Below are 27,500 nucleotides of genomic sequence, written 5' to 3' on the forward strand. Positions count from 1 at the left end.
CATGTGACTGCAGTATCTCATCTGCAGCAGCCTCTTAGTCGATCCAACGTAAATTCCGGGGCATACCGGGCACGTAAATTTGTATACCACGTTAGATCGCATGAACTGCTGCAGACGATCTTTGAAGCAGAAAAAAAGAGCCTATTTTGCATGGGCTGTTAGATATATGTTTTATATTTAGACAGGGAATTTAATTTTCAATAATTCTAGTTAGGTGTTGTGAAAATTTGCTATTGTACATATATGGTATGGAGGCATACATTAGTTTCTTTGGTGCGCCTAACATTGGAATGGGTGGTTTAAAATGCAAATTTAAAAGTTTGATAACAATATTAAAAAATACATCCTTAGGGTACGAGTTTCGTTGGAAGATATTAGATAAAAAATCAATTTCTTTATGAAAGATATCCCAATTTGATGAGTATTTTATTGCTCTATGAACTAGAGTGGAGATGGCATTAAGCTTAAAACTCTTTTGACAAGAGCTATAAAAATTATTAGAAAGTCCCGTATATATTTTCTTCCTAAAAACTGAAGTGTTAAAAATTGACTGATCCCTAGTAATACAAATATCAAGAAACAGTAAGGAATTACCGTTTTCGAGTTCCACAGTAAAATTAATGTTAGGATGTTTCAAATTAATAAACTGTAAAAACTGTAAAGCTTGCTATTCGTATCTAAAAAGGGCGAAGGTATCGTCCACATACCTTCTGTAAAACAATGGTTTAAAAGAATTAGTACAAGAATTCAAAAATTTTCGTTCAAGACTATTTTTGGCCGGCCTCCACTCACAGCACTACAGTTCCATTCCAACTCGAAAACAAAATAAAAACAATCGTTAACACGATAGTTAGGTAATTCACAACAAGAGGAGGAATCACTGAGCAAAACCACTGAACGTTACGTTAACGTAAAAAAAAATACAGCTGCTGAACTAAATATAAGAGAACACTTAAAACTAAGTTACAAGGCTGATTTAAGAAAATAAACAATCAATAAATTTCGTTAATTTGACACCTTCCTCCCCCTCAAAGAAAAAATTATTCAAATAGAATACATTTTTTTAGTACCACACAATCATATTACACACTAGAAGATAACCATATAGACAACTTAATCTAAAACATCCTGCAAGGGAAAAAGAGAGAACTTAATCTAAAATATCCTGCAAGGGAAAAACAATAAGGTGAAGCAAAACTCGGAACATAATGAAACAGACTTAGGACAAAGCCCGAATCCATACACCATTCTAAACTATCAAAATTGACTACCTTAAATATAATTTTCAATACAAACCCCGAAGGAGAAATGAGAAGGGCGAGGTGAGAAGAGAAATAACCAGACTTACATCGTAGAAAGGGCCTCAGAATACAGTTATCAACACCCTTAACATGCTTAATACTTAAAGGAAACTCCTGCAGCTGAAGAGCCCAACGCAGAATCCTCTGGTTAGAACCTTTCATTCTTTCGATGAACACAAAAGGGGTATGGTCCGTCCAAATTTCTACGGGAAAGGAAAAATTAGTAGCATATGGTTTGAAATGAACCAAGGTACGAATTAAAGCTAGTGCCCCCTTCTCGATGGTAGAATACCTTCTCTCAGCATCCAGCAACTTACGACTAAAGTATGATACTGGACGCACTTCACCATCTTCATGTCTTGGAAAAAGTACTCCACCTATAACCACATCACTGGCATCTACAGTCACAATAAACGGTTTCTGAAAGTCAGGAGACATTAGAATGGGGTTAGACATCAATACAGTTTTCAGTTTTAAAAAAGATTCCTCGCACTGAGAAGACCATACAAACTTTTGTCTTTTCTGCAATAGTTGAGTAAGGGGCTGAGCAAGGTCAGAGAAGTTCCGGACGAATCTCCTGTAATAACCCATCATACCTAAAATTCTCCGGACCTCCCTAACATTGCGCGGCCGATAGGGGAACCTGACAATACCCCTTTAAAAGATCAAATTTAGTTATAAACTTAGCAGGTCCTATCCGATCAAGACAGTCCTCGATACATGGCAAAGGGAAAGAGTCATTCTTTGTATTAGCACTGACCTTGCGGTAGTCTACACACATGCGAAACTGCATGTCAGGTTTCTTAACAAGTACAATAGGGGAGCTCCAAGGACTTACCGAAGGTCTAATTAAATCATGCTCCAACATATACTTTATTTCCTTCTCGACAATATCACGCTTTTCTGGATTTAATCGATAAGGACTTTGTTTGACTTGGGAAGCACTGCCCACATCAACATCATGTTGGAGCAAGGTCATTCTACCTGGAGAGGCCTGAAATAAGTCTGAAAAAGAAGATATTAATTTCATCATGTCATCCTTCTGGATACCCTCCAGATGCTCCAAACCCTTTACTAAAGTTTCCAAATTTTGCATATTACCTGTAAGAGCATCTGGAGATACCTGGCAAAACAAGTCGGCTGGTTCTTCTAATGTGGGTTCCAACACTGGAGACACTGGCTCATATACTATAGCTAGAGGGTCAAGTCTACCAACTGTGTAAGATTTCAATCTATTAATATGGAATATCCGACACTTACGTTTGGTCCCAGAAGCTTCCACTTCATAATTGACATCAGACAATTTCCGGAGTACCTTCCAAGGCCCCTTATACCTAGGTTCCAGAAAATTGTCCGAGTCTGTGCTCAAAACCAAAACAAGCTCACCAGGCTCAAACGAACGTACCTTACTTTTCTTATCATAATTTTCCTTCATTGAGGCCTGAGAACACTAAATTATCCTGGGCAAATTTCCAGGCAGCTGATAATCTCCTCCTCAGGTCCTCAACAAACTCACCCACATTCAATTCTTTGTTATGGCTAACTTCTAACAACTCATGGAAAATTTCTAGAGGACCATGTACTTTATGTCCAAAAATCAACTCAAATGGTGCTACACCTGTGGAAGAATTGGGATGATTACGTATAGCAAAGAGAGCAAAGGGAAGACCCTTATCCCAATCCTCTCCTTGCTCATAACAGTACTTTTTTAGAATATACTCAAGGGTTTGGTGGAACCTTTCCACTACGCCCTGACTCTCTGGGTGGTAAGGTACACTGGTAATGTGCTGAATGGCCAGTTCAGCACATTTACCTTTAAATACCTTGCTCGTGAAATCTGTGCCACAATTGGTTTGAATTTTATAAGACAACCCATACCTGGAAAAAAATTCTATTACTTTCTCAAACACTACCTTTGACGTAATTTTCCTCATAGGAAAAGCTTCAGGAAACCTAGACGCTCTGTCCATTATAGTCAGAAGATAAGTAAATCCAGATTTAGTTCGGGGCAAAGGCCCAACCACATCAACAACCAACTCTGCAAAAGGATCCCCAATTGCAGGAATTGGATGCAAAGGGGCTTCAGGAATAGGTTTATTAGGTTTACCCATTACTTGACATATTTCACAACTTCCTACAAATTTCTTCACTGAGGATTTCAATCCTGGCCACCAAAAATATTTTGCCAATCTACTATGTGTTTTACAAACTCCAAAATGACCAGAAAAGGAATCATCATGAGGTAAACTAAGGACATCATTCTGATATTTTGAAGGTACCACAATCTGTTCTACCCAAGAGGTTTGGTTCAAGCCGTGATTCACAGGACAACTAACTCTATACAACAAACCTCTAATCACACAGAACCTTGGTTTTGTTAAATCATCCATACCTCCTAATTCATAATTAAATTCAGCCTTCTGAGCTTCAATAAAGCTTACAAGGTCACAATCAGGATTAAATATTTTATTTATAAAACTACTACTACTACTACCTACAGACCCGGGTATCTCTACCTCTACCTCTAAAGTACTAAAGTTTAAATTATCCTCATTCTGTAAGGCGGCAACAGCCTTTGCAGAAGCTCGAGTGGTAATTGCCACAGGACTTGCAGTTATGGACACTATTGGGAATAATTCATAATCTCGGGCATCCAACATATCATTTCTCAAAATGCCGTCAATACCAGGGATGGGGAGCTTTTCTACCACTGCCAATTCTGTTACCTTGTGATACCCTGGGAAGAATGCCTCTACCTCCACCAAAGGCACAGAAACCACTATATCAGGGAACCCACCCAGGACCACATAATTTCCAGAATTCTCACCAACATCCTTCGACACCCTTGACAACACCAATGATCGAGCAGACCCATTGTCCCTTAAGAAGTCCACTCTGACAACTTTACTATCAATAACCAAACTGCCAGGCCAAATATATTCGTCAAAAAGTCACAAAGGAGAGCTAGCAGGTGACTGGTTTATTTCAAGAACTCCGGCACATTGTTATCCTTCATCAAAAACATGGGACACCAACTTTAATACCGCACTCATGTTAAATCTATCTGACAGGACCACCGGTGGGAGTACTATTAAAGTCAGGATTAGCTCGTAAACCTAGCCAAGTCTAAGTTAATTCTAGCCATTTCCAACATGGCAATGCCTCGCCCTCTCATTCTCTTCGAATTGTACATTTATTACATGGTTAAAAACCCTCCATGTATTTCATACGGTAAGCGTGGACACGAAACGGAAGGCAGACCCCCCACATCTCTCTCTCTCTCTCTCTCTCTCTCTCTCTCTCTCTCCACCTCTTTCTCTCCATTCATCAACAGGTAATGAAAATGAGAGAGTTGCATCATAACATAACGTTTATTTACAGTAACTAAGTCGATTAACTAAGTAATCCAGTCTTACAGACTAACTTAAAACAACTCATTGTCAAGTCACCCAAAAGGTCACACCTTTCCCTGGGAACTCTGTCCCACAGAAATCCAGAACCATCTGCCAAAGATACAGAACACATTCTGGTAAGTACACACAAGTTTAAAGACAAAGTTAATAAAATGGAACATCTTACAAGATATCAAACAAAGCCACCCCTTGGCTAAAGTAAAGGTAACACTTACCCATTCCCAACCGGGCACTAAACACTATGTCAAAAAACTCCCCCCGGCGAATGCCACGGCATCTTTGCCTATGACTCGAAGCCCTCTGTCAAAATCCCTCCCATAGGCTTGGGTATGAACGCTTTTAACAGAAAGAGGCGCACACGCACATACGAACACACAGTTCGCTAGCGCCTCACAGGTTTCTAGCTGCATCTAGTTTCTCAAAGGCACTTTGGGAAGAGTTCATAAACTGTCGTACATTGACTCGACGAACTAAGCACTTTTATCTCACGCCATCCCCTAGAAACTCATTGATCAGCTACCCTCAGGTCGTTACTCTGCACTGTCCTCCACATTCCACAGGTTACAGAGAATGCACGAACAATATATAATTAATCAAAACCCTATGTCTTACAGATTGCTCGGCCTCGCACCTATATGCTAGCTCCCGCCTAGCAAAATTGCTTATACAATATAAAACATTGGCCGGCTTAAAATAAAATAAGAAAAAACTGCCACGTCTCTGGCATTATAAAATAAAGTCTTATCACGCTTTAATCTCCCAATAACACAAAACGCATTTTCTCTGATATTTTCTGCATTAGGATTCTTGAATATCCCTCTTCGCTTGTCTGCAAGTAGCTGCACAGACAGCAACAGGCTATAGCAGGCTGTAGCAACTGTAGGAAGACGGAATGCCTCCCTCATCGTAGAAGACTCTCACGGCTTCTTGTAGATCCCCAAAAAACACGCTGTAGAATTCTCTCGAACACCCACGTGGAAATACTTGTAATCACCCTGGGCAACATGGCAGCAACCTCACGGCTGGTGGACGTCTTGCTGGTGTCGGTGAACTTTTGGGCGTTAGTATGTCAGTCAGGTCTTTGGTCAATCTAAGAAAATTAACCCAAACATACTACTTCTATCAAACAACGATCTCAAAAAGGTCAGAAATACTAACTGAACGTCTCCCAATTAACTCCCTTAAATATGACTACTAAAATGATAAGTCATTATCACAACTCTCTAAGAAAAAGAACATCAAGTTCTCCTCCAATTCAATTCTCCAAACTCGCACATCAGCACACACACAACTCAGAAATCACAGCAACTCCACGGAATTCTGCACTCACACTTCGAACTCGAATGTGCTCACAAGAAAAAAACAAGAAAAAAAAATTCGTAACAAGCCCAAGAAAGAAAAAGAATCACGTAACACCCAGACCCAAAAAAATTCTCTTAAGTTCTGACAACCCACAAAATCAGTAAAAATCTCCAACTTTTAAACAGCAAAAACCCCTCTACTGCTCAATAATTAATCACAATGAGACTTAATGTCAAACCCCATTTACGTAAATAGCAACCCTCGAAAAATTACACCTCCCGGTAAAATCAAATCTCCCGTCCAAAAAAGAAATGTTATTTAAGCTCAATCCCCAAATCATATCTCTCATAGGAAAAGGAAGAAAAATAATAATAAAAAAAAATAATCACAAGTAGATTTCCCCAATCACAAAATACATAATACATGTATAATATGCATAACTCCCGCGTTTTCCCCAAGAAATGCTCCATGTAAAGTTATGGAATTTGCCAGAAAGCAAACTCTCATACATGCGCTTCGTGAAATGCTATAGCCACATTTCCCAGATATTGCAAAAATTCTGATCTATCACCATCAGAGGAAAAGAATCAGCACACGCTCATCACATCGCTTGTCAGCAGAAAAATCACCTGCGGACGCATGCTCAAACAACAGCACAAAAATTGTCCAGTCAGACACGTAAGTTTGGAAACTCATGATTCTCAAGAAAAAAGGTCTAACTGACACATTTCACAGAATTAACTCCAGGATATGACTAATGTGTTCAAAAATTTGTCTCGAAGACTTATTCTCTCAACATGACTTTTCCCAAATTATATTTCTCCAAGAATAACACACTTGTGAACATGAAAAATGCACACACATCTCCATATGACTCGTAATGCAGTAATGCCACTTCTCTCTAAATAGACACGAAATCAAAAAAAAGAGAACCTCAGAAATCTTCTCTTGACTCGAAAAAACTCCATAACCACAAAAAAAAGGTCACCCGCCCAAGATTAATTCCAACTCCATTATGAGACACCATATCAATAATAACGCCCTCCGGTTATAAAAATATTTCCTCCATTTGGTTAATAACCAACCCCCTTATATCATTCTCTTATTTCTCCAAAGCCACATGTCAGTAAAAAAAAAAACACCACTCCAGGAATAGAGAATAGTCACCTCTATTTCGGCAAATACAAAATATTTACCTCTATTTCACAATAACTCCATGTGGAACAAAACAGGCTCCAAATAATATATCTCCAAAAAATGTGCACTCAAGCAACATAACTCACATACTCACAAATATTGCCCCATAATCTCCAAATATGTGTCTCCATTTGCAACAAAGATGGCTGCAAAATAATTGAACTAAAACATAGCTCACACACCATGGCAAATAGGGAAAAATCATGGCAAAAATATATCAAAATCCAACAAATATATCTCCCATATATTAAAAAACAAAATATAACTCCAAAATAATATATACCTCCAATTATCTCTCCAATATAATATATCCTAATTAATATAATTATAACTCCAATTCTCCAGAGAATAACTCAATGTTATAGTCAAAAACTATAAAAACTCTCTCCGTTTAGCATAACTGCTAAAAAAGGGCAAAAACTCGGCAAATAAAACGTCTAGAAAGTTCTAGAAAAAACCAATAATGTGCCCACAAGTCATTATAACAGAACTCCAAATTCACAGTGTCTAAGCAAAGACTTCCCCATATGCACTACGACATAAGCCACTAGAAAACTTAAACCAAGTTCCTATCTCTCACAAAGTTGTCACAAATACAACAAGGGTATTATGCAAGAAAACTCACAATTTCTGGAACACAAATATCCAGAGAAAAAATGTAGTGCCATTACGTATGCATTCAAAACATGCAAGAAATTCTCCCCTATATTACTCTATAGCATCAAATAGCTAAAACACGAACACGTTCTCTTAAATGACTCTAAGTCATGAACTGAGACAATATTCACACTAACTGGAGAGAAAAAAATAAATCAAATTCATACCATGGTAAAAAAAAAACTTGTGTCAGCGATGGCTAACTTCCAAAAAAGGAGAAAAGAAAAATCATCGGCACCATTAACTATCTCCGTAACTCACTAGATGTCAAGCAATTATCTGCTGAACTCATCAAAAAAAAGAAAAAAAAACTAAATGTGTTGTTAGTTCCTCCCATAATCACAAAAGATTTCACCTCCTTGACAGCATTAAACACCCAACGTATTAGTACATAAAAAATCAGTATCAGAAATATCATTATCACAAATCACCAAAAAAAATTGCTATCATCAAAATCATCAGTATCAGTACAAAAATTAACACCAAAGTTAATGCTTGTCCATTCTCCAAAAATTCAGCACAAAATTCAGCAAAACTCAGCAAAATTCCACACAACTCACCAAGATTCAGCCAGATTCATTAAGATTCAGCAAAACTCATCCCCGTGAATCACTGAAATATCTTCCAAAGTTACAAAAACTGAACAAATAATTAACACAAGACTTCTCCCATTAATTCATTGTAATAATTCTCCCTGAATAATTATCTGTAATAATTATTAAATAATCTCCCATGAAATATCTCAAATCTCTCGTAAAACAATTCTCCCGTAATGATAATTATACTTAGGCAAACCTCCCGTGACACATCTCAAGTATAACAATTATTAATAAAAATAATAATAATAACTCTCCAAAGCAATAATTCTCTCGCAAGGGTGAAATTCAAATAGCATACAACAGTATTGCTGATCCTATGACATACAATTTCTCCCAGCATGCAACACCATGACATAACACCATGGCCACACAACACAGATACAACACCAATCATCGGCATTTCAAAGTAATTTCTCCAACACAATAAAAAAATAATCTGGTGTATATTTGTGTCTTTCAAGCACAAAGAAACATATAACAACATCCCGTGCATGTTAACTACTTTTCCCTTCATTTTCGGAAAGAAAATCTCTTTATTTCCTTTTCTCTTCATCCAAGAGAGAGAGAAAAAAAAAAAAATCTCTTTTCTAAAAAAAAGACTCTACGGGCATTTCACTTCATCAACTTATCAATCAGCTGATGTCTTAGCATTCAATGTCAAGGCCAAATCCATCTCCAACACTAAGAAAAAAAAAAAGGCAAAAGGGGGAGTTCACTCATACTGAGACAAAAGAATTTCTCCCCCCCCTGAGACAACCCCTCAGTCAAGCGGCAGAACACTCCGAGGCATACACAAGTACCCATCTCGCAAATACCCTCCCCTGCACTATCTCACGAGTGAGGCTAGTGGTACCCATGCAACTACCCTCCCAAGGGATGCGTCACCCTCGCAATGCAAGGCGCCTCTCTGCAGAAATATGCTGAGCCCTTAAAATTGTGGCCGCTCTGTGTCACTAAGCCAAATCTGCTTATATAAGCACAGTTCCCATGCATAGAAAAATACACTCCTATGTTTTAAACAAAGACGAATGCATACGTCTATTACAAACACGTGCCAATAAAGAAAACACGTCACTATGGAGCAAAGACAAGAAAAATTATTGACCTCTTGAACCAATCCCATAACCCTGAAATATTTAAACAAAAACCCACTCCTTTTTGATAAACAATAGTTCTTTAACACTCACCACTCCATAATGGGAACAAAAGGAACTCGAAATTCTTCGTAAAAACGCGTAAATCTCGTCGGCACAATACAAACGCGACTGGTGAGATGACCACTAGCAACACTCACTTACAAACTAGACTGAGTTGCTTGTCTCACGACTCCCACCCTGAAGAATCTTGGTACGAGCAAATTTGATGACCCTAATAGAAAATCTTTCCTCATCCCCCCATCTCACGGACGGACATTTTCTCTACCCCTTTTTTCTAACTGGCCAACCATCTCTACATTGGCGTTCCTAGGCATAAAAAAGCAAGAAAACCTTTTATATCCCCTCTTTAACCGTCTGCCACCACTATTACATGGTAAAACCCTCCATGTATTTCATACGGTAAGCGTGGACACGACAGGAATGGTCCGCAACCCCCCACAATCTCTCTCTCTCTCTCTCTCTCTCTCTCTCTCTCTCCACCTCTTTCTCTCCATTCTAACAGGTAATGAAAATGAGAGAGTTGCATCATAACATAACGTTTATTTACAGTAACTAAGTCGATTAACTAAGTAATCCAGTCTTACAGACTAACTTAAAACAACTCATTGTCAAGTCACCCAAAAGGTCACACCTTTCCCTGGGAACTCTGTCCCACAGAAATCCAGAACCATCTGCCAAAGATACAGAACACATTCTGGTAAGTACACACAAGTTTAAAGACAAAGTTAATAAAATGGAACATCTTACAAGATATCAAACAAGCCACCCCTTTGGCTAAAGTAAAGGTAACACTTACCCATTCCCAACCGGGCACTAAACACTATGTCAAAAAACTCCCCCCGGCGAATGCCACGGCATCTTTGCCTATGACTCGAAGCCCCTCTGTCAAAATCCCTCCCATCCCGGCTTGGGTATTGAACGCTTTTAACAGAAAGAGGCGCACACGCACATACGAAACACACAGTTCGCTAGCGCCTCACGGTTCTAGCTGCATCTAGTTTCTCAAAGGCACTTTGGGAAGAGTTCATCAACTGTCGTACATTGACTCGACGAACTAAGCACTTTTATCTCACGCCATCCCCTAGAAACTCATTGATCAGCTACCCTCAGGTCGTTACTCTGCACTGTCCTCCACATTCCACAGGTTACAGAGAATGCACGAACAATATATAATTAATCAAACCCTATGTCTTACACATTCAATAATTCGATTCGTTTACAAATTAAGCTAAGGTTCTCATCTTCAGGATTTACTACAGACCGTACTGGCTCTGGCTCTGCCTCAGTCTCAACAAAGGGGTTATTAGAGACTCTAGTCTTTACAGTTAAATTAGCTGAACCAGTATAAATAACACCAGTACGAGGGTGGTCCTCAAATAGAGATAGCCCAGGATTAACACTAACTTCACCCACAGAATTCTCATCATCAGAACTTCCACTACCGTGCGTTCTGATCAAATCCCTAGCCAAATCTTCACCCTCGGCTATACCACGAGCCACCATCCCCTTGACAGACGATAACAACTGAGCCTTAGTATCCAGGGGTCTAAAGAAATTTTCAACCAACGAGCACAACTCCTTAAATGCTCCTTACTTAATATGGCAAGATATTTTATATAGTCAGCCGACCCCAAAAATTCGGCTGGGTCAAAAACAAAGTCTTCCATAATGAATTACCTACAGGGGGGAAAGTAAGGCAAGCAACAAAACCAAATCAAATACTGTAACCTATCCCAGAGTTGCTCCACAAACCCAAACTCTGTGCACACCTGCGTACGATCCTGTTATGGTCGCCAAATTGTTACGACCCCTTTGGCCGTAATACAGGTTCTTTATGCTTTAATAATCAAAGGGATCGTAGGCGGTAAGAAAGTACACAGGGTAAGAGGAATGTGAACACAAACACCAGAATAAAATTAACAATATTTAATTATAAAGTACACTTAACACTAAATCAGCCTTGTGATTAAACTCAATCAATATGCGTAATAGCAATAACCAATAACGGCCTCACAAGGATACCTGACAATTAAAAGCTGACCCTAACAAAGCAAGGAAAGGACATAATGTGCCAAAGGTTGAAATAATAATAATACGGGCCCAATAATGAAAAACCTCTAACCTATAACTATAAGAATGAAGGAAGACTAGAGAAAATAAAGACAGGAAAACCTTAAACCTCCTACCTAACCGTGTTGGTACTAAACTTAAAACTAATTCAAATAGACATTCTGAGGAGTAATAAATACCCAATACCGGAAACTCAATATAACATATATATATATATATATATATATATATATATATATATATATATATATATTTATATATATATATATATATATATACAAATACGATTAATAATTAAATACGCAAATCTTCGCGTACCACAAAGTGCACAGGAGTTCACGAAGGTCGCTTCAGCCTCCCAGCAGCTATACGGGGGAGCCCACAAATTGTCCAGGTAGACCCAGGGGTCGAGATCAATTCCGAGGGACAACACAGGATAATCACCTCTTACCTGGCAATTGCCTCCCTACGAGCCTCCTCACGACTTAGCCCTTACTCTCTTGGACAGCAGCTGAAGACGGACAGGACAGTGGTTTGGCATAACAACTCCTACGTGACGGGGACAGCGACGACCACGTCGTCCGCCAAATCCTCCGGCGGGAATCAGGAGTACAGACGTCACAAGTGACGATAACCTGCGATATCACAGCCGTGATCAAACTCCACAATGCACACACGCCGTAGATGGCTCAGCACATCTACGGAAAACCACTTCCAAGGGAGGTCCGTCGGAGTATTCCTCCAAAAAGGCGTAAGATAAATCTCCAGAAGGCTGCCAACAAAAGAGCGTACGTCCAAAGCTTATACAGGCCCGAACTATTTTTGGCCGGCCTCCACTCACAGCACTACAGTTCCATTCCAACTCGAAAACAAAATAAAAACAATCGTTAACACGATAGTTAGGTAATTCACAACAAGGAGGAGGAATCGCTGAGCAAAACCCATGAACGTTTATGTTAACATAAAAAAAATACAGCTGCTGAACACTTAAAACTAAGTTACAAGGCTGATTTAAGAAAATAAACAATCAATAAATTACGTTAATTTGGCAATATATATATATATATATATATATATATATATATATATATATATATATATATATATACATATATATATATATATATATATATATATATCTATATATATATATATATATGATATATATATATATATATATATAAAAGTACACCTACACATACATATATATATATATGTATATAATAAGTATATAATATATATATATATATATATATATATATATATATATATATATATATAATATATAGATATAATAAAGGTTTGTATGTGCGTGTATGCGCGTTTGCATGCATCCTACGCTGAGAGAACTTCGGTCGAACCTTCAGAGCAATCTAGACAAGGAATGCAAGACTGTGCGTTATATATTTTCACGGTAATTAAGCTGTCTTATGCAGCCTTAATGACAAAGTAGCATGATTAAGTCTCTTTACATATTCGGACGCATAATCATTTACGCGCTGCTATCTGCATTTTTATTTAAACAAATCTTCACAAGATCTAGTTTTGATAATAATTACTAACTGTCTGTTTTTTATTATTATTCTTATTATTATTATTATTATCTAACTCACTTGGAACTGCCTCGATTGAAACGCTCAAAATACTCCAGTATGTTAATTTTTATTATTATGTTACATTTTTTTAATGAGATTTAAATAACTGTAACCTTGGCATTGTCATCATCACCGGAGTAGGAAATAAGCACCTTAAACATTCCTTTCTTACTGACATGCTTCATTTTACCTACATTCAATCACGTGATTATGTATCTCAAGGGACTCACTTCCTCCTGTTTTTTTTTTTTTTTTATTTATTTATTTATTTTTATTTTTTTTTATATGTTTTTATTTTTATTTATATATATATATATATATATATATATATATATATATATATATATATATATATATATATATATATATATATATATATACATAATATATACAAGGGTTGGGTGTTTCGAAATTAGAGGTCCCCCTCTACAGCATAAACTAAAATTAGTATGGACAAAAACAAAAGTAATTCAGAACAGGTATTTATTTAAGTTTCTCTCTGGGTATTTAATGTTTTGTGTGGCCTCTATCTGCCTGTACCACAGCCTGCAATCTTGAGGGGTATGATTTCAGCAAATCGCAAAAAAGCTGAGACTAAAACTCCATTTCCCTGAGCACTTCGGTCACCTCTCTTTGCAGGTTGTCGAGGCTTGGCATACCATCGTAGTTCACTGTGCACGCTTCAACACAATCCTTTAAGTACTACCAATGTTTTCACATACATTAAAGTCAGGGGAGCTACCTGGAAATTCGCTTGACAAGAAGAAATCAATGAAGCTGTTTCGAAGCAGCTCCTGTGTCTGAAGAGCCTTGAAACATGGTGCCATATCATGCACCAGTAAGCGCAGTTTCTCTGATATCATCCAACTTTGCAGCCAAAATGATGTCATTTTTATGATTTGGCTTCCTGACTGTGTAAATGAAGAATTCATCTGATGCGGCAACATGGAGAAAGTCAGCTTAATCCCAATCTTTAAGAAATGAACCACAAAACCATGCACGGTCTTCTCTCTGTTGATGAGTGATGTTGAGCTTGCTGATAACATGAAATGGCTCGATACCAGATTTTTCTTCTTTCCCCTTTCTATTTCTAGTTCAAGCGCCAATTTATGTAAAGACTTTCTTGGTCTACCCACTGCCTCAGCTATGATGTCTTTTGACTCCTGAGAAAGGACTTCAGGCCTTCCAAGATTCTCACTCTTTTGCAATGACAGTTATATGGATTTTTGTTCCAGTTTCTTTTAACAAAGGATTCATCTCTTTTAATGTATTTAGCTATCCAGGAACATGAAATGAAGGATGCGTCAGCATCCCTGGCCTTTCTGAAGGTTATAGCCTGGATTCGGTCAATCCATATGATTTCCTCCGAGTTGTTAGCCATGGATGTATCTAACTCTGTCACTCAGTCTGAAAATACAAGAAATGTAAAATGAAAATAGCTTAATAGAAAGTTAAGATAATGTACTTGGATATAGGCTATAGCAAAAAACTTCATAACTTTCCATTTGCTCTGTGGAGGGGGGGGGGTCCCTAATTTCAAAACACCCGGTATATATATGCTACGCGGTCAAAATGACCCTGTTTTAACTAAAATGAGAGCATTCCTAACTTGGTAACGTGACCTACCTTCGATGTTCCCATTGCCTTCCCTCTCTGTGTAGCTGAAATCAATAATTAATTAAATCTTAGGCAAATTCAAACTCTTGAGATACGAAAAATAGTCTATATTTTCCCCAAAATAGCTAACATGAAAATGAAATAAAATGAATCTAAAATCACAAACCATGAGATACCATTGCTGTTCTGCATAATCATATTGAATAGCACTATCACTACTTATTCTCACTGTCAAACAACTACCATCAGTCTTTCTCAAATACATATCTAGAGAATTCATTTTGGATAGTTTGTTACGAACCGAGAGAGGTCCGCTCCAAGTTCGATATGAAAATAAACAAAAATAATTCAACACCAACCAACAAAGGTTTATTTACAAGCTCACTAACAAAGATAAATGTAGAATGGTGTCTCCTATTTACATAAAAAAGGCAAAATCTTACAATGAGTGAACTGGGGAAACAGTGGGGTAATGAAAGTACTTGCTGGCAGGTTTGCGTTGTCGGAGATCTATACTCGAAGCGGTGGCTTCACAAAAGGAGAACTGTAGTTGTAGACGTCTTCTTGACTCCGTATCGCAGAAAACAATGTCTATTCTTGATACTTGAAGGGCAGGGACTCCTCGAAACCTCTTGTAGAAAGTTTCTTCTCTCAAGGCTTGCTCAACGTCGAAAATACCTCGGTCGTTCTCCCGGAATGACAACTTGACCAGAATTCAACCAACTCTCGAGCGCCTTTTCCTCTCTGATCCTTCATCTGTTCCTTCTTCTCTTATCTCTCTCGGATGATCTCTGATCTCTAACTGGTGATCTCTGCTGCCGGGCTCTCACTGATAACCTGATCCATGACTCTTACTGATGATCTCTGCCTTCTCCTACTTTGTCAGTCGTATTTATAAGGCATTCTGGGGGCGGGGCTTACCAGCAAACGTCACAGACTCCCGAGACGACGGGAATGATTTAGAAGAATCTAGACTAAGTATTGCATTAGTAATCGCGGCGTTTCTCACGACACTTCGGTGCCTGTTGTGTTCCCAAACACGCCCGACGATTCCAAAACAATCGTGAGAACAGGCGCCTCCAATACATGCGCGAATGCCTCCGTACTGCAGAACTTCTCGAAGTCTCAGAGGCTCTGAAATAAATCTCACTGTTCAAAGTTTCAACGTGTTTTTCTCTTCCACTTTACCTTATCTGATAGATCTCCAAGTGCCTTGTTTCCGGCCTTGTTTCACTCTGAACGTCTGTCATATAATTGCCCCATTAATTACCACACTAGAGATTTTATTCCATTCATTTGCTCTAACAGACGTCTGCAGTTACGCATGCTAATGGACGTATGAATGCACGCACGCTAGTCTATTCTGATGTATGTGCGTTATCCCATTGCTCATGTACACGTCCTATTTAGCGCACTAACGTCACAATCATGTGATTCCAAACTAACCAGGTCATTTGCGCACCGGCAATCTCGTCAATGCGATCGGAAATGTTATGTCTTTTGTCTCGTTTGAACGTCCTGAGGAATTCACTGCTTATATATATGTATATATATGTAATATGAAAAAAATTTTATAACATAAAAAAAAGTTAAAATGAAAATATATTAAAGAAACATAAAGCTACTAGTTGGATTGGTAGGATAAAAGTCACATAAGCTTTCGAGACATCACTGCGGCCTTCAGAGAGATGTCTCGAAACTGAGCATGAACAGTTCCTAACTTGTGGTTTTATTGCCATTCTTTAATATATATATATATATATATATATATATAATATATTATATATATATATATTCACACATATATATATACATATACATATATATATTTGGTTATATTTACTAGCCAGAACGATCATTTAATAATAATAATGATAATTGTTAATAATAATAAATCACCATCTCCCCGTTTTTAAATCCCAACAGGGAATTGTTATGAGCACCACGTTCATAACATAATAATAATAATAATAATAATAATAATAATAATAATAATAATAATAATAATAATAATAATAATAATAATAATAATAATAATAATATAATAATAATAATAATAATCACTACTACTTACCCCCTTTATAAATTCCAGCAGTGAAATTGCTATTATCACCTTATTCGTAACTGCAAGCAATAGAACAGCAGCGAACGCAAGTGGCACATTTGCTGTCACCCGATTGTTTGTCATAATCTCCAACTTCATCTCGCCTTTTCCCATCACTTTCATCTTCGCTGTCATTCCCATCTGCCGAAATCCCTGTGTCTTGATATATAGTCTGAATTTTTGCTGGGTTCCCAAAGGCCTTTGTTGCATCACCTTGACAAAACAGGATTTACATAGAAATCGTTCTGTAAAATCCATTATGTAATCTGATTAACTGTTCTGCTGTTGCATGCAGGGAAGGTTTATGGCACAGTTATACTCGCGTTTATTTTTGCTGCTTGTTTCGTTTCAGGGTATGTGTTCTATCCGTGTTTCGGTTCATGTCGTTCTCTTTGCGTCGTATTTCGGATGTATGCCAGGGGTTTCGTACTGAAACATAACGAATGTAATAAAACCACAAGTTCAGGAACTGTTCATGCTCAGTTTCGAGACATCACTTGAAGGCCGGAGTGATGTCTCGAAAATTTATGTGACTTTTATCCTACCAATCCAACTGGTAGGTTTTATGGTCATATATTTTCATGTTAACTTTTTTTTTATTTCAATTATAAAATTTTTTTCATATCACATTTTTAACGGAAATATTTCGATCCACAAAGTCTTGACCAGCTGCGTCTTTATTTAATTTTAATGAAGAACGCTTGTATATGAAGAGGTTTTCCTTGATGGTAGTTGTAGTCATTTTCAAAACCTATACCACTTTCTATCTGAACATCGACCTGTCAACCATTTAATTTAATTTAACACCATATGGATTGATTATAGATATATTTGTTTTTATAACTGCTTCGGCCTAAGATATTGAAGTTCGTTTTACACGAGGATTGTTTTCCCTGAAATATTCAAATTTTATGTAAAACACATTCATTTGTATGCAATTTTACATATCGAAAGATTACTCATTTTCACACGACTTAGTCAGTCTTTGTTTAATAGGGACATGTAAAGTATTTATAATTACGGTTTGTCACATAAACATGTATACGCCACGTTCTTTGTTTAAATCAGCTTATTACATTATGGTTAGGAAGACTTACAGTACATATGCCCAAATATTTTTTTTTATCCCATAGAAGGAAATATGTTTTCACTGAAAACCCTCATCTACAGATACATTTGTAGGCATAAAAAATTAGACACACACACACACACACACACACACACACACACATATATATATATATATATATATATATACATATGCCATAATGTTATATATATATATATATACTATGATATAGATATATAAAAAAAAAAAATATATATAAATATATATATATATATTATATATATATATATATATATATATATATATATATATATATATATATGATATATATATATATATGTGTGTGTGTGTGTGTGTGTGTGTGTGTGTGTGTGTGTGTGTGCATGGTGTTTCGAAATTAAGAGCCGCTCCCTTTGCAGCATAAACTAAAATTGATAAGGACAAAAACAAAAGTAATTGAGAACAGGTATTTATTTAAGTTTCTCTATGAGTATTTAATATTTTGTGTGGCCTCTATCTGCCTGTACCACAGCCTGCATTCTTGAGGGGTTTGAATTCAGCAAATCGCAAAAAAGCTGAGAGTCAAACTCCATTTCCCTGAGCACTTCGGTCACCTCTCTTCGCAGGTCGTCGAGGCTTGGCATACCATCATAGTTCACTGTGTGCACTTCAACACAATCCTTTAAGATACTACCAATGTTTTCACATACATTAAAGTCAGGGGAGCTACCTGGAAATTCACTTGACGTGAAGAAATCGATGCCACTGCTTCGAAGCAGCTCCTGTGTCTGAGGAGCCTTGAAACATGGTGCATTATCATGCAAAAATGTGACATCTTCAACAGATAACACATTTTCAGGATCTTTGAGTAAAGGAAATACTCCACCAGTAAGCACAGTTTCTCTGAAGTATTCGCCATTCCATGACTCCTTTTTCTTTGATGATCCACATTAACCGTTTGGCTGTGAAACATAAAAATTCCCAAACATTCAGGAACTTTCACAACTTGGCGATAGCACATGTCATCGCTGATATCATCCAACTTTGCGGCCCAAATGATGTTTGGGGCCCAAATGATGTCATTTTTATGATTGGCTTCCTGACAGTGTAAATGAAGAATTCATCTGATGCAGCAACATGGAGAAAGTCAGCTTCATCCCAGTCTTTAAGAAATTAACCACAAAACCATGTACAGTGTTCTCTCTGTTGCTAAGTGCTGTTGAGCTTGCTGATAACAAGAAATGGCTTGATACCAGATTTTTTCAACTCATGATATACAGCACTATGACTTCTCTTCTTTCCCCTTTTGGTTTCTAGTTCAAGCGCCAATTTATGTAAAGACTTTCCTGGTCTACCCACTGCCTCAGCTATGATGTCTTTTGACTCCTGAGAAAGGACTTCAGGCCTTTCAAGATTCTCACTCTTTTTGCGATGACAGTCATATGGATTTTTGTTCCAGTTTCTTTTAACAAAGGATTCATCTTTTTTAAGGTATTTAGTTATCCAGGAAAGTGAAATGAAGGATGCGCCAGCATCCCTGGCCTCTCTGATTTCCTCCGAGTCGTTAGCCATGGCTGTTTCTAACTCCGCCACTCAGTTTGAAAATACAACAAATGTAAAATGAAAAATAGCTTGATAGAAACTAAAAATAATGTACTTGGAGATAGGCTATACCAGAAACTTCATAACTTTCCATTTGTTCTGTGGAGGGGTGGGGGCTCTAATTTCGAAACACCTGGTATATATATGCATATGAGTGTGCATATAGATATATAATATATATATATATATATATATATTTATATATATATATTATATATATATAAATATATATATATATATATATATATATATATATATATATATATATATATTATATATATATATATATATATATATATATATATATATATAATATATACAACAATTGTATCAAGCATGTGATTGTATGTGTTGGTGTGTGTGTGTGTGTGTGTATGGAGAGAGAGAGAGAGAGAGAGAGAGAGAGAGAGAGAGAGAGAGAGAGAGATCCGAGTACACATTCATTTCATATTCCTCCATTTGCACTGTCAACAAATTGTCAAGACTGCCGTCTTTTCCTCTCTTTTCCTCCGCAGGGCCGGAGTTCTGGGGCGTCATTAACCCAAATTGGGCCATGTGCTCGCAGGGGCGACGGCAGAGCCCAATTAACCTGGACCCTCGAACCCTATTGCATGACCCCAATTTGACTCCGGTTATGTTCGACAAATCTAAGGTAAGGTGATTAACGAAGACTCATTTTTGTGTGTTACTTTCTATGGAGGGGTTTCAATTTCTCTCTTGCTTTCTCTCAGTCCGTGACTTTACAAGCTCCTCGTCCAAAGAGTAATTCTCTCTCTCTCTCGGTACGTTTTTACAAGCTCTCCATGCAAAGTGTAATGGTCTATCTCTCTGTACGTGACTTTACAAGCTCTTTATGTAAAAAGTAATTATCTCTCGCTCTCTCTCTCTCTTTGTCATTTTAGTCTCCACATGAAAACAAATTTCTATTTTCCTCTCAACTTTTCTCTTTCTTTCTCATTTTACAGGCTTTCCATTCAGATACTTATTCTAACCTCTCTCTCTCTCTTATTGCCATCATTTTACGAGGTCTCCATATGAAGACTAATTTTAATTTCCCTCTCCACCAATTTCTTTCTCTCATTATACAGCTCCTAATGCAAATACTCATTTTAACTTCTCTCTCTCTCTCTCTCTCTCTCTCTCTCTCGCGTATTTTTTATCTATTCATTTGCCTAGATCAAGTAATGTCTTATTTTTTTTATTACAGTAGTTACGAGTGATAATGTTCATTCACATCGACTATGAAAAATCTCTACTCAGTTTGGTATGCAATTAACAGCTCTTAGTATATCTATTTCACATATTTTATGCACTTAAAAACTGTGTGAAAATATAACTATTAGTATACAAATTTGTATTGAGATTAGCATGAGGCAGGAAACAGTGCCTAAAGTAGAAGATGTCTGCAACAAACGTTTAGCAAATGATGTATTATGTTCTAAAACAAGGTGTTATATTTTTAAAATTTGTGTGCTACCATTGGCATGACGCTCAGTTGGTATGAAATTCATATCGAATTATTTGTTATTTCCCTCTCCGTTTTAACATTTCATGATCTGCGTTTCTTTTCAAAATAAGGTTCCTATACAGGCTCTCTTTAGCCAAGAATAATAATAATAATAATAATAATAATAATAATAATAATAATAATAATAATAATAATAATAAGTAATACTACAGAAGATAGATGCCGGCTACCAACTCAAGAAAAGAGGCAACCGAACCAACCATCTGATGTTCATGGACGACATCAAGCTGTATGGTAAGAGCATCAAGGAAATAGATACCCTAATCCAGACAGTAAGGATTGTATCTGGGGACATCAGGATGGAGTTTGGAATAGAAAAATGCGCCTTAGTCAACATACAAAAAGGCAAAGTAACGAGAACTGAAGGGATAAAGCTGCCAGATGGGAGCAACATCAAACACATAGATGAGACAGGATACAAATACCTGGGAATAATGGAAGGAGGGGATATAAAACACAGAGATGAAGGACACGATCAGGAAAGAATATATGCAGAGACTCAAGGCGATACTCAAGTCAAAACTCAATGGAGGAAATATGATAAAAGCCATAAACACATGGGCAGTGCCAGTAATCAGATACAGCGCAGGAATAGTGGAATGGACGAAGGCAGAACTCCGCAGCATAGATCAGAAAACCAGGAAACATATGACAATACACAAAGCACTACACCCAAGAGCAAATACGGACAGACTATACATAACACGAAAGGAAGGAGGGAGAGGACTACTAAGTATAGAGGACTGCGTCAACATCGAGAACAGAGCACTGGGGCAATATCAGAAAACCAGTGAAGACGAGTGGCTAAAGAGTGCATGGGAAGAAGGACTAATAAAAGTAGACAAAGACCCAGAAATATACAGAGACAGGAGAATGACAGACAGAACAGAGGACTGGCACAACAAACCAATGCACGGACAATACATGAGACAGACTAAAGAACTAGCCAGCGATGACAATTGGCAATGGCTACAGAGGGGAGAGCTAAAGAAGGAAACTGAAGGAATGAAAACAGCGGCACAAGATCAGGCCCTAAGAACCAGATGTTCAAAGAACGATAGACGGAAATAACATCTCTCCCATATGTAGGAAGTGCAATACGAAAAATGAAGCCATAAACCACATAGCAAGCACAGAACCAGTACAAAAAGAGGCATGATTCAGTGGCAAAAGCCCTCCACTGGAGCCTGTGCAAGAAACATCAGCTACCTTGCAGTAATAAGTGGTACGAGCACCAACCTGAGGGAGTGATAGAAAACGATCAGGCAAAGATCCTCTGGGACTATGGTATCAGAACGGATAGGGTGATACGTGCAAACAGACCAGACGTGACGTTGATTGACAAAGTCAAGAAGAAAGTATCACTCATTGATGTCGCAATACCATGGGACACCAGAGTTGAAGAGAAAGAGAGGGAAAAAATGGATAAGTATCAAGATCTGAAAATAGAAATAAGAAGGATATGGGATATGCAGTGGAAATCGTACCCATAATCATAGGAGCACTAGGCACGATCCCAAGATCCCTGAAAAGGAATCTAGAAAAAACTAGAGGCTGAAGTAGCTCCAGGACTCATGCAGAAGAGTGTGATCCTAGAAACGGCACACATAGTAAGAAAAGTGATGGACTCCTAAGGAGGCAGGATGCAACCCGGAACCCCACACTATAAATACCACCCAGTCGAATTGGAGGACTGTGATAGAGCAAAAAAAAAAAAAAAAAAAAAAAAAAAAAAAAAATCTAAAAAAAAAAAAAAAAAAAAATAATGAATGAATAATAATAATAATAATTATAATAATAATAATAATGACCAGAATGGAGATGGGAAAATTGAATCAAGAACTGTGATCTTGAAACTTAAAACAAAGTTAAAAGGAAAAACTACAAAGCTGTAACGGTTTCTAAACTCCCATCTACCAAACAGAGATATGGATATCAAAATTAATAGTATATACTGTTCATCGTCCTTAATATTCAGGCCAAGATCCAAAAGGACATCCATCAGTCAACATACGTCCTTAAATGGGAAAAAAGTGCTAGGTGTTTTTCAATGGATTCTTCATGTCACAGAGCATTCTTCGAGTCCACCGACACAAAAAAGAAGAAAATCTAGTTTTATGAAAGCACCTGTGTATTTCTAAAGTGAAGACTCCGATACGATCATACCTTTTAACGGACTTCCTATTATAGATGGTTTGGCAATAAAAGAAATAGATTTCACAAAACACAAAGTTCACATTCCTCACCCAAACACAGAATTTGACACTGGAGATTAATGAAAGTAAATCAGTATTGCATCAATAGATAAGGTTATGTATTGTAAAGGAGTGTTTGAAGAAATATGTAAATATATATATATATATATATATATATATATATATATATATATATATATATGTGTGTGTGTGTGTGTGTGTGTGTGTGTGTGTGTGTGTGTGTGTTTGTATTCTTTGGAAGCTTGAATTTCAAGTCAATGGCCCCCATGGGCTTGTTCCATATGAATAAGATTCATCTTCTGAATAATAAAATAATACGCATACACACACACACACACACACACACATATATATCCTTTATATACATTATATATAATGTATATACCAATTTTTATTTATTTTTTATTATTTTAGTATTAATATAATTATAAATTAATTATTAATTCATATAATATATATAGATATATATATATATATATATATTATATATTATTTATAGTATATATTATATATTAATATATTATATATATAATATATATATTATAATATATCATATATTATATACATACGTATATATATACACACATACCACGCATACATGAAGCAAAGTGTGGGTGATAAATGCGAACAAAATGAATAATTTTGTTATCAGTTCTTTGAAAAAGAACTAACTATAGGGCTTGCGTTTCTCACGCTGCAAGCGAAAGGACGTTGCCTGCTTCCGACAACTCATCACTAAATTCCGTGATTCTCACGACTATGCCCATAGTAACGCATCGAGTAAGGCTAATATAAAATTATTGTACATTATTGTTCCGTTAGTTACTGTACACGTTTCTTGGCCACTAATTGGGGAGCAATTCATATAAATACCGTTGTAGTTCATGAATACACTATCGTTTCAAGATCACACATCTTTTCTTAATCAACTCCTGATAAATTGGTGACCCGGCCAAACCATCACCCAGCAAAGACTTCCGACGATGAAACATCACCCTCCCCTTCTGACATTCCTGCGGCTGCAGATACCATCGCCCAAGTCAGGCTTCAGACCTTCATACCAACTAATGATTACACTTGGATCTGCCGAGCCGAAGTCACACTCCAAATCAAGGCGTGTGGTCATCGTTGACCAAGGAAGATTACATTCTCACCAGACCAACTCTTCCCCCAGTTAACAGAGTGGCTAGACGCTCAAGGCACCCGATGTCATCCAGTGAAGACCTGAAGATCCTACTAGACAGATTCACACCATCCCCAGCCGTTCATGTACAACAGATCTTCAACGCAGCACAGCAACCCTTAGGTAATTAACACCCAACTGCTGCCTATCTCAAGATGAGGCCCTCACCCGTCTTATTCCTGCAGTAGACAGTTCTCCCAAATCAACTGACATCCTCAAGGCACTCTGGCTGCAGCGCTTGACAATATCAGTAAGGGCAACACTCACGGGGACATCAATGACACAGCTGACGATACCCTTGCCACCCTAACAGACGCCCAGACCACTGCAAATCGCCGCCAGGCCCACCCCTTTGCCGTCCATCAAGGAATATCCAACCCTTCAGCAACAGACAACCTGCCTAACACCACAGAGGTCAAGGCCATCAAACCCTCGCAAATTTCCAGGACAAACCTTTGCCACCCATCCAAACCAAAGGGCACTGACCACATGCAGCAGCAATCACTGCCATCTCAGCTTTGCTGATACCATAGAACAGCCCTGCCACCAAGAACTACCACCCAGGATGTCATGGCCAAAAAACAAGTGAAACGGCTACCATCCCTCACAGTAGCTGTAGCAGGTGTGTATCCCTCAAACAGGGACCATACTAATGTACCTACATCTAAACCTAATCCTGACACATCTAATCTTATGCGTTCTATCAGCCCCTCTGTCTTTTCTATTCTTGATTCTGCAACAGGTACTTGCTTTTTGGTCGACACAGGGGCTTGCCATTCCCTTCTGCCTATATCCAGTCAACCAACCGAACACCCACAGTCATCCAATGTCAGACTCACAGCTGCTAACGGCTCTCCCATTATTACCTGCAGTCAAAAGCATCTCGCTCTTAACCTCGGTGACAGAAAGTACCATTAGCGGTTTTCAGTTGCGGACATCTCAGAACCTATCCTCAGGGCAGATTTTCCAGAACACCACCAACTGCTTGTGCACATCGCCAACAGGCACCTTGTCAATCCCACCGATCTGTCCATAACACCCATTGCTGTAGCCCCAGTGATTCCAAAGACAAGTTTGCCTACCTGCTCACCACATACCCAGATGTCTTCAAACCTGAATTACGACAGTCTCATCAAATCCCTGCCGAGCATGATATTTTCCATTGCATTAAGACCTCCTGTACACTCCTGTTGCTGGCATCTACCACCCGAAAAACTCGCCGCTGCAAAGAAAACCTTTCCAGAGATGAAGAAGATGGGTTTGTGTCAAAAGGCATCCAGTCCTTGGGCATTTCCCACATAGTAACAAAAAAGGTTGGCACCCTTCGCCCATTAGGGGACTACAGAAGGCTGAACATGATCACCAAGGCTGATGGCGCAAAAATTTTCTCAAAGTTGGACCTTCTCAAAGGTTACTTCCAGGTCCCCATGAATCCCTAAGATATCCCAAAGACCACCATCATGACGTCCTTTAGCACCTTCTCCTTCCATTACTCTTGCTTTGGCCTTCACAGTCCAGGAGCTACTTTTCAACAATTGATGGACAGCATCCTGGGAGACCTTCCCTTCTGCATCTGTGACGTCGACAATATCTTAATCTTCTCTGCATCAAAGGAGAAACACCTCCAATACCTGCACATCGCCCTCCAATGCCTGCAAGAAAGCAGCCTTGTCATCTGATACAAGAAATGTTCCTTCACCACCAAGAGAGTAGAATTCTTAGGGCACCTCATAACACCTGAGGGCGTCCAGCCCTTGCCCATAAAGGTCACCACTGTTAGTAAGTTCCCCAACCCTACCACCATCAAGGGTCTACAAGAATTCCTCAGAATGGTTGATTATTATAATTTTTTTGCCCAGCATCGCCTCGACCTTGGCCCCACTCTACGAAGTCCACAAAGGCAAGCCCTAGGCCCTTGCCTGGCGACCCTCACAAGAAGCCACCTTCACCTTTGCCAAAAATGCCTTGCCTAGACCACCACTGTCTCGTTCCTTACGCCAGGTCATTCTCTACTGCTTTCCACGGATGCCAGCAACACAGCCATAGGAGCTGTCTTGGAATAGATAATCCATGGTCATCTATGACCCCTTGCTTTTTCTTAGCAGGAAACTCAGCAAGACAGAGACAAACTACTCCACGTTTGACCATGAGTTCCTGGAGTCATACCTCACCATCAACACCTCTAACATTGTTTTGAGACCAGGCCTTTCACCCTTCAAACTGACCACCTGCCATGGGGCATTCAATAAATCACCAGTCTGATGTCTGGTAACCAGTCAGTGCCGCCATTTGCCAGCCATCGCCGAATTCAACTACACCCTCTGCCATGTCCCTGGAAAACACAACGAGGTCACTGATGCCCTCTCTAGAATTTCCATCAATGCAGTGTACCTCGGCCTCAATTACAAGCAGCTGCCTGACAAGCAACAGTGGGACCCAGAGCTCAAAGCCTGCAAGACCTCTTTAATGTCTCTGCAATGGCATGCTGTCCCGCTCAACAACAACAGCCCCACCTCTATCCTCTGTGATACAGCATCCGTCGCCCACTCCCTTGGGTTCCACAATCACTTAAACGTCACGTCTTCAACATCTTCCACATTCTGGCACATCCTTCAGGATGATCTACAGCCACTCTTCTGAAGAAGCACTTTATCTGGAGTGGCATATCAAAAGATGCAAGGGCATTGACCCATGAATGTTCTCCCTGCAAACTCTCCAAAATCTAGCATCACACAAATTCAGGTGCAGGCTCCTTTTATCAACCGCAATGCCTTTTCACCCATGTCCACATCGCCATTGTAGGAGCCCTCCTGCGCTCCTAAGGTCATCGTTACCTACTAACAATAGTCAACAGCTCGACAAGATAGCCTAAAGATGCCCCTGTGACAGA

At 38.4% G+C, this 27,500-nt stretch overlaps 1 protein-coding gene across 2 annotated transcripts in view; it reads left to right on the plus strand.

Moving 5' to 3' along the window:
- Nucleotides 1-27,500, plus strand: part of LOC135219490 (carbonic anhydrase-related protein 10-like) — a 106,490-nt gene that overhangs the window by 36,026 nt on the left and 42,964 nt on the right. For both annotated transcript variants that reach the window (XM_064256294.1, XM_064256295.1), the window contains one exon: nucleotides 20,199-20,335. In XM_064256294.1, coding sequence (XP_064112364.1) covers nucleotides 20,199-20,335 — 137 coding nt within the window. The remainder of the gene's footprint in view (nucleotides 1-20,198; nucleotides 20,336-27,500) is intronic.

Source organism: Macrobrachium nipponense, chromosome 1 (genome assembly GCF_015104395.2).
Source record: "Macrobrachium nipponense isolate FS-2020 chromosome 1, ASM1510439v2, whole genome shotgun sequence".
Classification (NCBI taxonomy): domain Eukaryota; kingdom Metazoa; phylum Arthropoda; class Malacostraca; order Decapoda; family Palaemonidae; genus Macrobrachium; species Macrobrachium nipponense.